The sequence below is a fragment of the Pelecanus crispus genome, chromosome 3, assembly GCF_030463565.1.
Source record: "Pelecanus crispus isolate bPelCri1 chromosome 3, bPelCri1.pri, whole genome shotgun sequence".
Lineage (NCBI taxonomy): Eukaryota > Metazoa > Chordata > Aves > Pelecaniformes > Pelecanidae > Pelecanus > Pelecanus crispus.
Genome location: NC_134645.1, coordinates 20,863,182 through 20,881,288, shown reverse-complemented (window position 1 = coordinate 20,881,288; position 18,107 = coordinate 20,863,182). Strand labels below are relative to the sequence as shown.

The 18,107-nt window shown below is 36.2% G+C and overlaps 1 protein-coding gene across 1 annotated transcript in view; it reads right to left on the bottom strand.

The window, feature by feature from the left end:
- Positions 1–18,107, bottom strand: part of RYR2 (ryanodine receptor 2) — a 456,789-nt gene that overhangs the window by 225,998 nt on the left and 212,684 nt on the right. The window contains exons 11-14 of the mRNA XM_075706907.1: positions 13,639–13,713; positions 10,392–10,548; positions 3,615–3,779; positions 1,947–2,068 (exon numbers count right to left, since the gene is read on the bottom strand). Coding sequence (XP_075563022.1) covers positions 1,947–2,068; positions 3,615–3,779; positions 10,392–10,548; positions 13,639–13,713 — 519 coding nt within the window. The remainder of the gene's footprint in view (positions 1–1,946; positions 2,069–3,614; positions 3,780–10,391; positions 10,549–13,638; positions 13,714–18,107) is intronic.

Genomic DNA, 18,107 nt, shown 5'->3' with positions numbered 1-18,107 from the left:
AAGCACAATTATCAGCACGTCATTACAGCCTCTCCTCCCCATCTCACCATTCAGCTCTTCCTCTCCAGGGCTGGCTTAGACCTTTGAGTATCCAGTGTAATTTCCTCAAACTTTACTCCATTTATGCTGACCTAAAGACCACCGAGCTTCAGCTGGCAGAGGAGCCTGCCATGCCCCCGTGGGCACCCTCCCAGCCCTGCGCTCATCTCCCTCTTTCCTTTTTTTAGAGGCACCAAAGGTCCCCAGGAACCTGACCCACGACTGTCCTCGCCAGTCCTCTCTGCCGAGCTGCACAGCATCCTGCTTGCTCCCAGGATTCCTCTTCAGGCCACAATATAGAGCAGAAGCACCATTTTATCCTTGCTTTTTGCTGGATTAAGACAACACTGATAAGTATTGAGGGAGAGGGGGGATGGTTGTTGGTTGGGTGGGGTTTTTGGGGTTTTGTTTTGGTTTGGTTTTTTTACCTGGCACGTCACTCGGTATTTTCCTCTCAAATGGTAAACTAGGGCTTCTAAATTTAGGAAACTTTATGAATTTAGTAGGAATAATTACTGCTGAAGAATAAAAATCTCTTAGAATAAATAAGGCAATGTTTCAAAAAGATAGCTACAAAAGTTATCTTTAAAACTTAATTTTTATTGTGAGCATGTTATCTGAAGTGCAATTTTACTACTGACTTTGTGGGAAAGAACTGGGGCATACACTTATGAGAATAATTTCGATCCTTTCCAGTTCAGCTTTTTCTTCTTAGAGTAACATCCTGCCAAAACTAAATTGTTAAACACTACCTTGGGCTCCCTGTGCACTCTGCAAAAATCTCCACTGTAATTTAGCAGTACCTTGATTTGTGAAACCTTATCATTAAATTGCCTTTCTCTGTCCTTATCTTTTATGGCATTCTTAGAAGCTTCTAAGAAAATGTATTTTTTACAAAGTGACCTAGGGCTTGCATTTCTTTTGTATTTTAAATGTCATGTGGTAGGCAATTCTCCTGACAGGTGTTTTTCTCTGTTATTATTTAAGTACCTGGGTAAATGTTTTTCAACAAATTGACATGTCTATGTCTTCGGCTGTGCACTGATTTAGGATGTGGTTACTTCGGGTCACCATCTCCCACACTACCTTCTCTTGTGACAAATGAGTTCCTATTAAATTCTTATCATTCCATATAGTCTTATTGAATATCATCCTTTTTCTAATGCCATCTACACTGATGAGAGGGTCCTTTCATCAATTACTGAAGTCAGAAACATTGGAGAATTAGCATTTTATCACTGTTATTTAGGAGGACATTTGGAGTGGGAAGATAAATGCAAATTGCATAAATCTGGTACTATTTCTAAATGGCTAAAATACTGTAAAATAAAACATTTTATGCGTTGCAAAATATTAAAGAAACAAGTAGGATTAAAAGGGAACAAATAAGGAAAGTGTAACAGGAGGGTAGAAAGAAGGTATAATTTCATGCTTTATGAAAAACTTTTTCTTGAGACTATGAACTTCTTCAGCATATTTGTGTCTTTTACAAGTCTGTAGTTATACCGTTATCTCCTTCTTCCAGGTTTTTCAAGGAAGAGCACTCTTAAAAACCACACTTAGAAAAGAAAGAGCTAAATGATGCACCGCATGACTTATAGCAAATTTTGGCAAGGAAAAACCTGTCTTTTATGGTTTGTTTGCATTTTCAGGATGTTTATGCATTCAAATCAAGGTTGAACAATAAAGTAATATTAGAAGATAGAGAAAAGAAACTGACCAATACCTCTCAAGGTACATCTCTGCTGATAACAGATAAAGAAATGGCATAAAGTCTGGTTTAGAGAAGCATTCATCTGTTTTGTCTGACGGCTAAATTGTTCATCATTGTGTTAATGGTGACTTTGAATAAAATAAAAGAGGAAGAAGAAAGAAAAAGGGATGAAAAGATCATTTTAAAAACACACCTTATAAACCTGTTGAAAAGGAAGACTGTACTACGGATGACACGTGCTGTACGGGATTCTTCATTCTGAGATCTGGACAATGTTAAACCATCATCCATGTGACCTTCATGGTGCATTATTGCCTGCAATACAAAAATAAAAAGCAGTCACTGCAAAATGAAACATTATTCACAAATAAGAAGTATGAAAACTCACATAGTAAGGCAGGCTAGGAAATGATGCAGTCACATACAAAAAAAAAAAGCATTTAATTAAAAACAGATAATCCCATGTTTTAATTCCTCGTGTCCAAGGACACACTTATACTGAGCCAGCAGGTTCAGTGCTATAATAATCTCAAAGCCACAGCTTCTCTAAACAATGTACTTTATGTAAAAAAGTAAATAAGAAACCAAAAGTCTAAGGTTCTTTCTTTGTTGTTTTTGTCAACCTTAAAAATAGATCCCTTACACAGCAGCAGATCCCTTAAGCACAGACAAGGTCAAAACAGGTATTCTTTACTGGTCCTGATTTCCAAGGATGTTATTGGCCACCTTTTCTGACTATGTCTTGAGTCACTACCAGTAACTTACAGTTTTTCAGGCTTAGTTATCATGGCTCTGAAGGTATTCAATCCAATGTACATAAATATTTTAAACTATTTTGGGTAAAAATGTTTTTTTCATACACACACATATGCAAAAACTATTTATATTACTTACATTACTAAATTGTTCGATAATGTATCTTATTTTGAATTATTTTGGAATTATTTAAGTATTGCAATTATTATAATTATTAATTATATTAGTATTACACTCACTAAAATTTTGCATGTATATAAACACTGTTTCATAAATATACATTATTTTAATATAAAATATTTATTGAATATGTTCGTGTGTATATACACACATATATGATACAGACAAATTTTATATACATACATAAAATTATAAGGCATGACCTTCCAGTGTACCAGATGTTGCTCTAGCTTTGTAGTTCTGGCATGTAAAACAGTCACAGAAAATACTACAGTGTGGCTAAACATCACATTTTATTTTTTTTTTTTTTTAAAAGAAGGCTGAAGCATTTATTCCTTGCTGAGAAATAGTTTCCTGCAAAGTTATACATTTACAATAAACCCTAACACAAATGTAGCTTCTGGAAGATGCGTTAAGTTGTAAAAGAATCTTTTTCCTACCTTATTATGCTGAGCTAGCATTCTGCTCGGCCATGGTTATTCTTTAAAAGAAGAAACCCCTCAAGGCTGAAGACTTGAACACTCCAGCCCAAAAGGTAATACGCTCACAACGTGGAAAGAAAAGACTTTGAACTAAAAGTCTCCTCAATCCAAACTACAGGAACTTGAAGAAAGGAATTTTAGCACATTCTACAGGCTATTACTAATATTTTAGTTTGACATCAAGTATATCCAGATTTATCAATGTTTGTGGGTTAATATCTATAGGCTAACACGTGCACTTTGTTTGGCTTTCACTTTAAGAATTCAGTACATCGTGCAAATTCTCAATATGTGACTAAAAAGAAATCTTTCACAATGAAACAAAGACATGCTTGAAATATTTGAAATCCAGAAATTAGCTGTCTCCCGTAGTTCCCTTCGGCTTCCCCCCCTGCCCTATCAGACTGTGACTGAATGAAATGCATTCCTATTTACAGTCTTACCTTCCGCTGCACAGAACCCATTCTTACAGACTTTGCATCAGCAGACTGGTACGTGAGCCATAAGCCTGTATCTACATGTTGTATGAAGCATATAGAATCCCCATATTTTATTTCAGGTGCTCCCATTCCATCCACCTCTTTTCTTGTCCCTATGTCCAACTTTTCCTGAAAAAGAAGAAAAAAATGTATACAAGAACAATTACCAACATATTAATATTTGCATAAAATATTGAATACTAGGCATTTCTCCAGAACAGGACCTAAAAGAATACCTGAGATCCTTCTTTAATGAAATTATTAAAAACTGGCAAAAGCATAACTTCTTTTTAAATATTTAGGCAAAAGATGGAGAGAGAGATCCCATCCCCACAAAAATCAAGCTTATTACACTAGGAAAGCCGGGTATATTCATTTCACCTGCCTAGGAAAGAACTAGGATCATAACTGACCATACATGTCATTACTGAAACGTAAAAGCTTACAAAACAAGACCAAATACATTGAACCCCCTAGCTCAACCAGGCATTAACCTCCAGAAGCTTTTTCTTGGGGATTTTTGGGTTTTTTTCCCCAGCCTGGAAAAGTTGAGCACCTTCCTACAATTTATTTCCAACTGTCACAGAAAGATGGTCTTTAACCTGTCACTGCCCATTACTGCCCAACAATGGGCTCAGTATTTCCTGAGAAAAGAAATCCATTTCTGTGTGTTTGTGACTGGCCCATTGACATGCTGTAACAGAAGAATGGCAGGACCATGCATCACTGCAGCTGGTGTCCTATACAGACAGTAGTCATTTCAGGAGAGGAAATTCAGTATCCCAAACAATACTATAGTTTGTAACTGTAATTTGACAATGCTATAGTTTGTAACTGTAATTTGAGGGGTTCCCCAATATCTAGCTCTTCTAAGAACCAGCTCCTTCCCCACAGACATCAGTTTATAAGACAAACAGCTCATGGCAGAACATTCTCAGGGGACTTTGACCTTCTTCGCTGCAAGTTCCTGAGGCTTTTGCCACTCGCTCCATTTCAGGCAAAAATATTCTCCGCAGAGAGTAACCAAAACCACCTTGACTCATTAGTTCTGATTCATGTGATCAAGGTATTGATATAGAAACTATTCACCATTCTTGTGGGAGGAGACGGAATAGATGACAACTGCTGGAGCTGCAGCTGAGGCTACTGTAATACTGCAGTTGTTTTGCTCTCCCTTTCACAACTTCAACAGGGCAGGCAGCTTCACCAGTGCAGGAACTCCCTGTACTCTGCTTCTATACATGCTCACACATGCCCAGCTAAGAAGCTGCTTAATTTTCACCACTGTTCAAAAAAAATAATCTGTGTAAATTGCAGGCCTATTTTAAGCCGTACGTTCAGGGTGAAAGATGATCCCCTTAACAAAATACAGCTTCAATCTTCTCTGCTTCCCCTGATCAGCAGTAGAGGACAAGCCACTTCCTTCAGTTCCTCAGAGTAATGTCACAAATAATGAGACAAAAACTTCTAAATGTTCTATCCTACTACAACCAGAAAAGATCAGGAGAATGATTACACCACACACACGTGCCTTGACAATTTAGGGAGACAGCTTCACAGTAAAAGATGACGAAGACTGGGTTTTGAAATGAACAGAAAATAATCTCTAATTTATTAAAAGATTTTAAAAAGCATTTATTAAGTAAAGAGAGATGTCATGTAACTAGATTTTCACCCTACAATTATCAATGCATTTTGAAGCACTTAAAAAAAAAAAAAAGATAAATTAATACTCAGGTGAAATTCTTATTATTACTTTTCATAACATTAAGCTTCCAGATATAATATAGTCATCAATTCATATTATTAAACTGTTTCTGGATACGGATGTTGATTTCACTGTCTTGTAAATGTCTGATTCCTTAAGTGCTGAAATTCTTATTAAAATCTTGTCCATTGATACGTGGTAATAATTGATTTATTGACACATCTCATGCCAATTACTGAGTTATTGTGTGCTTCTATTCCATTATTAATTCATTATTTTGTTCATATCATTTCTCTAAATGTTGTATTCAACTCTTGTATTCAATTCAAAAGCTAGCACAAATAACCTGAAGGTAATAATAGCTGGAAATTGAAAAGCTACTTATAATAGGACATTGCACACAAACGATGATATATGAAAAAATAAATTAGTCCTGCTATATATGAAGAAATGACAGCCTGATTTCAAGCTCTAGTCTTTTGAATTACCTTCACAACTAGCAGATAGTGTGAACCTGTGTGAACATACTGTGCTTCTACATTGTAAGATTTTCTTTTTTTCCAAGTCTTCCTCCTCACAACCAACTTCTTAAGATATAAATACATGAATTCACAAATTTTCTCATAAAGCACAGTCAATAAAACAAGGGATTATTGAATTTAAAATATTATTCCATACTTTCTTTAAAATCTACTATTACAGAAATTGAAGAGATATTTGAAGAGATATCAAATTGAAGAATTTGATAATGCAATCTTCATTCCAATTAGAATTAACATTAAATGTACTTAGTATAAGAATTGCAGTGCCAACAATTTGCCAAACAAGATCTCCGTCCTCACCTACGTAAGTACACTGACAACTCCACATGCAAGTTTAGAGGCCAGACTGAATTCAGTCACATTCAGCTGAGCTCTTTCCTGCAAATAAACATAGCAGCTAGGAAAGCATATAGGAAAAGATGGATTGAATACAAGACAGAAGATGGAAAGCTACGGGATGGTGTGGAGGCAGCAGGCATTAGCGCATTCATTCGGAAACTTCAATACACTAAGCTTTTTTGGGGAGTGAACAGGAACCACAAATTGTTTATAAAGGGGAAGATATGAATGGAGTGCTGGTTTCATGCCAATAAACAGCAGGTAGTTGAGAAAGTACATGTAATGACTCAATCTCATTATCTACTGTGAAATAGTTCATCAGTGAAAATCAGGATCTGAAAAACATCAGAAATCACCATGTCACCATTTAATAGTTGCTTATTGGTATAGACATTACATGATGCAAGTTTCCAGCCCACTACACTCTTACCAAAACCTGTCATTACTTAACCATCTGCTACTTCTTCCTACAGCATATTTACAAAGAAAAGCTTCAGTTTTATTCGCAGTCTAGGCCCATTCTCAGACCATCAACTTTTTCTAAACAAAGATCAAAAGTCTTGATTCATTACACTGGAAGAAACAGAAACAAATGTATTTTGCAACAGTCTGTAAACCACCTCAGTAATGCAACGCAACAAGAATGCATTGGAAATGAACAGGTTTATTGAAAAATATGCCAGATGCTCTCCAGAAGGACGTGCTTTTTATAAACAGTTTTTATTCCACGCATACCAGAACACAAGCCAATCTTCCCACATTTTTTGTGGGCTAAGTGGACAACATAATTTTAAATGTTTTTATCTTAATATTGAAAAAAATTATTCTATGAAGCCTAGCCTTAAATGCATTATTTCCTTCTAATGTTTCTGTTTAGTTCCTTGTAACATTCTGAAAAGGATTCCCATGATTAAGGCTTGTCCTTTCAATTTTATCTCTTGCCATCTGACCCAACCTATACCTTCTGGGGCACACTTTCAGGACTGACATTCTAGCAGATCTCACTGACGGGAAGAAGCTAATTCAAGACTGCTTTTTAAGCTGACTTTAATATATTTCCTATTCAATTTTATTAAGAAACAGGTGAAGATATAAAAATACAGGCCATAAAATTTTATTCAAATTGACGTATTTCTGTCCACTGGAAAAGACTGTGGACAGGAAAAGCAAACTTTATACAGAATGTATAAACATTTCTAAATTAGAAAAATTACCTTATTTCAGTGGAACAGTGATATTAAGCTCATAATTTTTATCAAAAACAATCAATATTTAGCAAATGTGAGAGAAAAAAAATCCATAGAACTCAATCACTACAAAGTCAAGTCTATAAAAGAAGCATGTATTTGGGGAATAAATTGTAGATAGCTGTGGACATCCTGTGCTGAGTGAAGCAAGACTAGAAGAGAGAAAAAAAGAATTTTCTGAATTTTAGATGCCTGATAGGCTAATATAATTCTCATTTAATGATAATTATTAGGGTAATATATAATAACCAGAGCATAAAGCCCAATTCCAAGAAAAAAAAAAATGAAGAGACTGTTAGCTCTTCAGAATATCCATATCTTCTGAGTGCTGTTTGGCTTGTGATATTTTTAAGCTTTCACATTTCTTTGTTTTCCTATATTTAAATAATTTTAACACAAGATGATTCTGATATTATTTTTCAACTTCTGTACCAGAATGTTGTGGTTTTGAGGGGAAAAGAGAAAGTACATATGTGTATATATATGTGTGTGTGTGTTACTTTGAGCATCTGAGAAAAGTATTCTGGTTCATATAAGGCATCTTATAGAAAACTTCAGCTTTCTGGTTCTCTTCAGCTTATTTTTAAATGCAGTACTGGCAAGCTAATGTGTTTAAAATTATGAGTAAGACCCTTGCAAATAATAAGGTTAAAACCAACAATAAATATTGAGCATTCATATTTGCATCTGAATCTTCAGATTTACAGGGGATAAATATTCAGAATTTTCTCTGCAAACATGAAAACTGCTTTTCATTTGGAAATTGAAATTATCATCTACTCATGCGCCTGAAGCAACTGAGTCTTTAATACTGCAAATAATTGTAATTCTTCTGCCATATCCAGTTTTGCCTACTTAGAGCTAACTTATCTGTAGCACAGCAAGTGGGTAGGTAGTGGAAAGGAAGAATTATGACTGTGGCAAAAAAGGACTGAAATTGCTATAAGAAATATCTAGCCATTTGACATACTCCCACTATTAGTGCTCTGTATTCAACAGAGAAGATTAGGGGCTGCCTCTTATCCAGGAATAATTATTTTGGGCTAACTGCATACAACGACACGAGACCCCTAAAGAGACCCCTAAAGCTGCTTAGCTTTTCTACAGAAGCTTTTCTAGGACTGCTATAATTTTGAAATATTTATTTAACGCTCTTTTCCAGAGAAGGAAGGCATCTAAAAATTTTTAACACCTGTATCCTAATGAAGTGAAACATGACACTCCTTTAAGAAGTCCTAAGCAGGAGAGTGGATTCATCCTCAGCAATGAAGAGCTAACCATATACTCCTCCCCTGTGGCATCTCCGTAATTCCTTCAAAAATAAGTCTTCAGTTAAAATGAATGTTGATATCCACAAAATTAACATCAAATATGATCTTCCAAAGCTCCAATTTCTTTGAAAATCCATATTTAAATATCAGTAAGATTATATCTGTCATGTGCTGATTAGCATATAGACCCCTCTTAAAATACTCTCATGTTACTTCAAGAATTGACTACCATAACATTTTTCTACATGTCCCAAAGCCTTTTCTCGCTGCTCTGCTCAGCATATAATAGGTTTGGTCACTTAACAACAACTAAATTAAAAAAAGTTAACTTTTTATTTTGAACATGGTAGAACAAAACCACTTCAAAATATAAATCTTCAAAATACTTCCCAATAAGACTTCCAAACTCAGGCTGAAAAAAACCAAGTGAAGAAATGTCAAATACAACATCATTTAATCTCCAAAACACGTATGCATATGCTACTTAGAAAACAGAGATGAACGACCTTCTCCATATCAACAAAAGATACTCTCTGTATTGTTAACAATTCTTGCCTTCAAGTATTTTTTGGACTAAATAATCCATGTAACGGTAGAGCGCAGTATTTTGTTCCACTCTTTTTGGAGTAACCCCAACTGAAGACTCCATCTTGAGAATCAGTGAATGAATTATTTTATCCCTCTTGCTTCAAAGGAGAGTAACTGTTGAGATCTATACTAACGGCAACAAGAACTCCCCAATATAGTTGCACTGCATTGTCTTAAAATATTTAAGTATTTCTATGGCTTTGCTAAATGGTTAAAAAAAGTACATTGTCTGGGTCTCAAAACAATCAACTGAACTAAAGTCTTTGTTATCAGAGTGCAAAAGTCTATATACCTGCTTTCAGGTATATATTCATTGCTTATCTTCCCAAGCAGACAAATAATTAAAAATATATAACGTAATTACTACAGAGAAGTTACTGAATAATTCTGTTTATGATTACTATATATTCTAGAAGATAAATTTAACAAAAAAGGCCAACATTATTGCTGGAAAATTTTCAGCAACATCATGCTACAGGTGAAAAGTACAAGAAATCAAAGGATATTAAAGAATTTATCACAGTATCATTTTAAACTCTTTACCCACTATACAAAGTACTGTTCTGAATCTGAAATGCTTATTGAAGGTGTCAAATGAAAATTCAAACTATGGTAACTTTAAATTAAACTAAAGTATCTGATGAAAGAAATCCTGATTTTCCAATTTAATTCAAATAACCTACAATACTATAAATTTTTCCTGTGTCAGCCAACAGATATAAGCAGTGAAGTACCAGTGAAGTTCATCAGAAAAACAACTAAGAAATGAGGAAACTGTTCACAAGTGGGCAAGCAGTAAAATAAAACAAAAAAAACCCCACACAAACAAACAGCTTGGCAGCATATACCCAGTGAAAGAATGATAAAAGAAGCTTTCTAGATATTAATTATACTGAGGTGGGGTTTGGGTTGGTTTGTTTTTTTTTTTTTAATCAATAAAAAGGTAGAAGGCTCCAGTAATTCATGCAATACGAAATATCTAAATCTTGCTTACTAAAGAGATTGGAATTACTGCTAGTTATATTAATGCTGCTCTGATTCCATACCTTGGAAGACCGAAAACAGAATGCCGTAGATTTTACATCTGCTTTCTCTTTGTCTGTAAGAAGAAGACTCTTGTCATCCAGGAGACTTAAATATTTTCCTGTTGTTATATGTCTTAGCCTGAATGGCTGTCCCCATCTAATGTGGCTGCCACTCCACCTAAGAAAGTTCATAGGAAATGTTTGGGTTTTTAAAACAAAACATAAGAGTTTAGCTACTGGCAAAAATATTTTAAAGTACATTATATTGCCACCTAGTTGGTAAAACAATAAAATTCTAAATATTGGATTATCAGCAAGAAAATGCCTGCTTTGTGGTTATCTCCTATAAAACCATTCTAATAAATAATCTTAACCTCTTCCTTTGCACAGGCTGTCTTGGTTCCGACTGAATTCCTTTTGAGAGAAGATACAGACCGCCTACAGAAAAGGAGGCTTCTGCTGTACACAAAATGCTTAGATCTGCCAGTTCCCTTTCCAACATTTCATCCACCAGCAGCCAGGCTTGTTCACTCTCCCAGAGCACTCTCCTTTCAGCAGTCAGCACAATTTAGGCACACTTTGAATAGTGTGCAAAAAATAAAATAGCAAAATAAATAAGTAAATACATAAAAAGCCTCATAAAACAAATTTTAAAAACTATTAAGCAAAGACTGGCCTAGAATCTTCATATTCTATAGGAGGAAATGAAGAAAGAAAGGGAAAGATTTTCTAAGTTCCCCAAGAACTCCTCAAGCTGAACTATAGGTTGCAGGTTTCTAACTTCTTGACTTAAACTGAAAAGTCAGCTCTTCTGTTCTTCCTGATTAAATCCTTAAGACAAACTTGTGCAGGCGTTACTAAGGAGGATGCATTTCACAAAGCCTTTTCAGAAGGCTTCTCGAACATTCCTTAGATTGAAAAATTGCCGCAGCTAGGATGTTTCCCTGGATCTTCACAAAACTTTCTCCAGTCTTATATCTTAAAAAGTTTACACTTTAGATGTATGTGCACACTGCTTTTTGGAGAGAAAATCATATACTCATTTTGTGTTTGCAAAATGCCTATCATAATGGAGTTATGGCATACAGCTGAGGTTCTGATGTGCTTCCATAAATATCAGTAATTCTCTAGGCTTACTGTGGCTTGAAATAGCTTAAAATTATCAACAAATGTTCACACAGTATCAATGAAATATACAAAAACATTCTTATGAACTTAACCTGATTATTAACTTACTCTCATATGTCTTCATAAGAGTTGACCATACTGTATGCAAAGTATGCAAAACTGATTTGGCAGACATTATTAAAATGCAGGAGTTTTTAAAATGCAAGAGCAATACCTGGCTTCTGTTTCGTAACAGGATTTATTACACTTCACTAATTAAACTTCTAAACCTTTTTAGTTATTGGTTTTAAAGGGGCCAAAAGAATGAAGAGGTTTTCCCCTCAACTATTTTTTTTCTTGTAAACTAAATAGTCTCTTCTGTTTAAGTTGAGGGGAAAGGACTTTGGGGAGGAAGGAAATATGGAAGCTTTATATCTTAGAAATGCATTTCTTTTTTTCTGCCTTCTACACAGCAAACTCAGTATACTCCACAAAAGCACATCTAAGTGTCAGTGTACCAGTGTTCTAGCACAACTTTTGCTTCTCAATTAAGTAAAATGTCAGGTCATGAATCTCAGCTATTGTATTGCTGGGTCTGATAAAACACAGCAGCTCTGCACCTTTCATATTATGGGCCATGCTGGGAAACTGCCTTTTCTCTAGTCTGATTCAATTTTCTCCTGAACCCAATATCTATGGACCATAAGAGAAAGAAAATAATAAATGTAGTGCAATTGAGCCATGCCCCTAGTTCATGCCTGCAGGATAGGAAGAAGGACAATTCATGTGCACTTACAAGAAAAGCCTTTTGGACAGAAAGTATCTTGTGAAGCCATTTCTGACTACTAAAAATTCTCTTCTGCAACGTGAGAATATGATCATTCCCTGTCACCTTTTGGGAAAGAAAGCAACACTGAGCAATAGTATCTGGCATCCCATGGCAGGGCATCCCAAGAGGCAATGTTTGACAGTTCTCCACTAATGAAGGGAGTTCAGAAACAATGATTCCTTCAGAATCATATAAAATTAACAGAATTACTATTATATCTGCAGTCATTCTGGGAAGGACTAGAACTGATGGAGGTCTTCAGGCATGCATATACTAAGTCACAAATTGAAGCATTTGCGTGAATAGTAACGTGCCTGCAATTCAGCAATGAATGTATATAGCTATTAGAATATCATACAGAAAAACAGGGAGGTGAGGGACTTGTAGGAGAGAGTGTTATTCTTGGAATTTTATTTAGTTTTTTTTTCCTGGTAAGAAAGTCATGTTCCTTAAAAAGAAAGATTACCGCTGCCTTTGCTTAGTAGTTTTGACGGTTGTCACAATTTCCCTCAGTCATATATGTTCAAATGTTTACACTTCAAAAGTTTGTATACAATGCCTGTCAAAGTGAGATATATGACAAGCCTTAACAGAAACCTGTAATTTCTCAAATCCCCACGTTGCTCCAGTACCACTGCTTATTAGGGAAGTACGTGCAATGTGCAAAATAAAAATCCAGAGATCCTTCCACAGTTTCATTGTTGTCAGTTAAGCACTCTCAAGGTCAATATTAGTCCAAAGCAAAAATCTCACTGCCCTATCAATGACATTTAATATCATCCTATTAAATAAAATGCACAAGGAGAAAACAGCACCATGACAGTGTAACCTTTCCCTAAGCAGCCCTGATTTAATCTCTAAAAAGCAATCATTGATTAGTCACTAGAAATTTTATCACAAGCATATATTGTAATACAATTTAAGTGAAATTTTACAGTGCAATTACCTTAACAAACAAGGCATAATTCCTTACTATCATTCCAACACTCCTGCAAGGTAGCATTTCTTTTCCTGTAAATTTTTGCCTTTTATTACAATCAGAACTGTCTTCCTTAAAAATGTCACATATATGTGTAAAAAAGGTAAATTTTGGATTCACTGACAGCTATAACAACTTCAAAAACAAAAAATCGAAACACACAGCATGTGTGCTAACAATCTCTCCAGGAAGGTGTTTAATTTTTCATGAGTGTTATAGAGCACTTTTTAAAGATTATTTTAGTATTATCCATCTAGTTTTATAGTTATCAATCTGATTTTATAGGAATACTCTTATTATAGAAAAAGCACCCTGCCAAACTGACTTCTTTTTCTGAGAGAGATTTTACTTACGCAACTCTTAGAGTCTCTAGTCGCCAAAGGGAACGAGCATGAATTGACACAGCACCACCTTCATAGTGGACAGTTCTGAAAACCAAGCAAAGGCACAGACTAAATGCTCAGCTCTGTTGTAAGAATTCGTAATATTTATTTGTTCATTTAACTACATCTCTCATTTTAAGACTGCCAAAACAATTATTGCAACTGTCAGATTCAAAGGTTATCAAAATCAAAACCAGCTCCTATCAATTAAACCTTCAGACCTAGTTATTCAAATTTTATTTTCATTGTCTTTAGCATCCATTATTGTGATAGTCATAACAACAAGATTTATACAGTGTTTGCTTAGACATCTTTCTTAGTGTTTTAAGGATAGAGAATACAGGGGAGGGAAAAAGAAAAAAAAAGCAATAACCTGATAATTCCAATATTTCTAGGTTCTAACAAAAAACAAATGTCAAATGATGATAAAGATTTGTGATCACTGCATGTGTCTCACAGGAAAGGAAGTGTTTTCCCAGAGCTTATACTAATAAAATAACCATGAAACTTATTACACTGAATTATGAAGAATCACCTATTTGGCATTGTATTTTATTACCATAGCACCTGAAGTCTCACAACCGCACTGACACAGTCTTCACACAGCTCAGATGTTAACAGCTTCCTATTTCCAAATTTTAATATGTAGTGACCCCTCTAGTTCCTGCATATATCCAGAAATCTGAGTACTTCTAAAAAACAGCCAGCTGAGCCTAAAAAAACCCTTGGGGTTTTTTCCCCCCATTATTCTTAGCACGGATAAGTGATATATATTGGATCCACAAAATGGTTTAGATTTTACGGTCACCAGAAGCCCCGAGTTAGGTAACCTGGCTTCTCTTCAAAGCAAACACTGAAGAACATGGTGAATATTAAGCATTGCCACTCTAGATTTAGGCAGCCATTCTTTGGACTGCTTCCTGCCTGCACATTTATTTCTGCCCTAAGACACTGCCAGAATTTAAAAACCTAGGCCTTTCCTTTGGGAAAATGAATAAAGGAGTCACTTATGCAAAGGACTGCTGTCACTAAGCTTATCAGACCAAGCATGTCAGGAAACACCACCAAAGAACGGCCTAGTTTTATGGATCCTGGAAAAGCTTATGGATTGAGTAAACATTGTGATCTTCAGCCAAGATCATGCACTGCCAAAATTAGCCAGAGGTATAACTTTAGTGAATATTAATACTGAAATTGTAGGCATTTCCCATTGTTTGTTAGAAGCAATTTTTTGGTGACTGCAATTTTGGCACCATGTACCTACTACTTCCCAGGTTTTAGCTTCCAAAGTCCTCCTGCGGATATAATACAGAGGGACCTAATGCTTAGCACAGAGAAAAACCCAGCATTGAAAGAGATGGTTCAAAACCAAAAGAAATAGTGAGTTAGAATATACTTCTCAGTACTGTTAACAATACATGAAACTACAGATGTGCTAAAATTCATCTTGGAATATGCTAAAAAGTATTAAGTATTAAAAATAAAACATTGCAAATGAATGAATGAATGAAAACAAATTATACAGGGGAAAAAATGAATCAAAATAAAAAATAAATATTCCTCACTACAATTACAGAACCACTCACATTGAATATTCATGACCCATGTATAAACAGGAACTCTGGCACATGCTCCATGTACCAAAAAGAAGTTATAGGTGCATATATAAACACGTATGAAATCCTCCCCTTGACCTTATATCCACTATTTCCTCCACATATTATCTTAGTCATTTGCTGCAATGGTTGTGGTGCTAGGAGCAGCTGACAGGTATTAGTAAGTCTCTCATCTCTCTCTCACAGAAGGGAATGAAATTCAAAGTCAATCTTATTTCTTATTGAAATTGACCTTTGTTAGTATAGTAAAATGCACATGCTGAACAATCTTGCATCTAGATGCTTCTCTGTTCAGATACTCTCTCTTCAGTCATTTGTTCAAATTTTTTTCTGCAACTAACAGACTGGGTTTATTTTGTAACATCTAAACAATAACAGATCAGATGTCACCCTGGCTGGTTTGTTGGGAGGGGGGGTGGGGAGCAAGGGGTATTGTTTGGTTGGGGGGTTTGTTGCTGCGGTTTTGGTTTGTTTTTTTTTAAAGTGGAAACATTCTGATTACATCCTAATCCTAGCTTATTTCAATATGAACATCAATGACAAAAATGCATTTGGAATTCCTGCACTTGCATAATACAAAATTTAACAATTTTATTCAGCAGTTTCCAAGTCATTAAATATACGAGAAAACAGGTTGAAGCAAAGGCTGAAATTAATCAGAATATTTGATTTTTAAGTTGGCACCTTGTTATTTTTCAGGGATGAAGTTCTTTCTCACACTGGAAACCCGGAAGCTGTCACCAGTTTCTCAGTCTGAGTACTCTTTTGAAGCTAGCTTTGGATTATACACAGCAGTTGGATCACTGTAATTTTAAACATCTAAAAAGCCTCCCGTTGTGAACTTAAAAGAATGGCTTCTCATGGGTGAAGCAGTTTTCTGCTATGCGACTGTCCATCCATTCTTTCCTTCCTCTGTTCTTTCAAAGGGGAGCTATCAGTCTTGGAATGGTCGGGTAAGATGAGAAAATGGGAAAGAGATAGAAGGGAAGAAATCTATAATAAAAACATGCAATTTGTATACCAAAGGAAATACAAAGGATCCTGGGATTGTCTCTTATTTCCATATGAATGAATGGGTACAGTAGCAGCAGAAGGAGTGAAGGCAGAAAGACAGTGATAGCACTTGAGGGATAGAAGTCAACAAGACAACAGCAAAGCCTCAGCAAAAGAATAAGTGACAGCAATCTGGAGGGGGACTGAGAAAGAGCTGGGGCAGGAGGGCTAGGGATCAAGGATCCCTACAGGGAAGCAAAAGGAGAAGCCCAGAGACTGGGGTCAAGGATGGAGCAGCAAGATTTTGTACGGGCAGGAAAGAAGATACATGCTACAAAAATTCAAGCTGTCACAAAGCACTAAAACAGGGTGTAAGCTCTTGTGCCTTTAGCTAGATATTGTCTTCTCTACAGAAAAGATGGTAAAGAAAAGGTGGCTTTGAATAAAAGATCTCTCTTCTTCATTGAAGGGCAAGTCACTTTGTGTGGTGGGTTGACCCTGGCTGGACGTCAAGTGCCCACCAAAGCCACTCTATTACTCTCCTTCTCAACGGAGCAGGGGAGAGAAAATATAAGGAAAGGCTCCTGGGTCGAGATAAGGGCAGGGAGAGATCATTCACTAATTACAGGCACAGGCAAAACAGAGTTGACTTGGGGAAATTAGTTTATTACCAGGCAAAACCGAGTAGGATAATGAGAAATAAAACCAAATCTTAAAACACCTTCCTCCCACCCCTCCCTTCTTCCTTGGCTCAACTTCACTCCCGATTTTTCTCTCCCTCCTCCCACCCAGCGGCAAAGGGGGACAGGGAATGGGGGTTGCGGTCAGTTCACCACACATTGTCTCTGCTGCTCCTTCCTCCTCAGGGGAGGACTCCTCACACTCTTCCCCTGCTCCAGCATGGGGTCCCTCCCACAGGAGACAGTCCTCCATGAACTTCTCCAATGCGGGTCTTTCCCATGGGCTACAGTTTTCATGAACTGCTCCAGCGTGGGTCCCATCCACAGCGTGCAGTCCTTCAGGAACAGACTGTTCCAGCGTGGATCCTCCGCAGGGTAACAAGTTTTTTTTTTCCTCCCCTTCTTAAACATGCTGTCACAGAGGCATTGCCGCTGTCACTGGTTGGCTCGGCCTTGGCCAGCAGCAGGTCCATCTTGGAGCCAGCTGGCACTGGCTCTATCAGACACAGCAGAAGCTTCTAGCAGCTTCTCACAGAAGCCACCCCTGTGCCCCCCCTGTTACCAAAACCTTGCTACACAAACCCAACACTTCGCCTTTACCATAACAGCATGCATACTAACCATTGCCCCAGAGCAGCTGAATAAATTCATAGCCTAGACCATCTCATACTTTTTTATTCTAAGAAATCGAAAGTTCATTTTTAACCCCTTTCATTAAAATAAATGTAGTAAACTGCTCTGAGATTGCTCAAACCAACTTCCTTAGGACCTGCTCTATATAAAAGCATTATTTGGTAGGATGCATCTCATTTCTTTTTATGTACTCTTGACAACAGTTCAGTGCTGAAAAGGAAGTATGATTCATAATATTTTAAACCTTCTTGAAACTGACACTGGTAAGCCACAGCAGATACCGATATTTCTAGGTCAAATGAAACGTTGCTTTTAATGACATGTGAATAACCTACAAAAATTCTCTATCGAAGAGTTACTACAGATTTATATTGATAGGATGGAAAAAAAAAATTTCAAGTTGCAAAGTGCACAGAAGATGTACATTACTTGCCAAACAGTAGAGAAAAGCCACGAATTACAAAAAATCATTGTGAAAGTATAAATAGTGTAAATGCATGAGGAAAGTACAAATAAC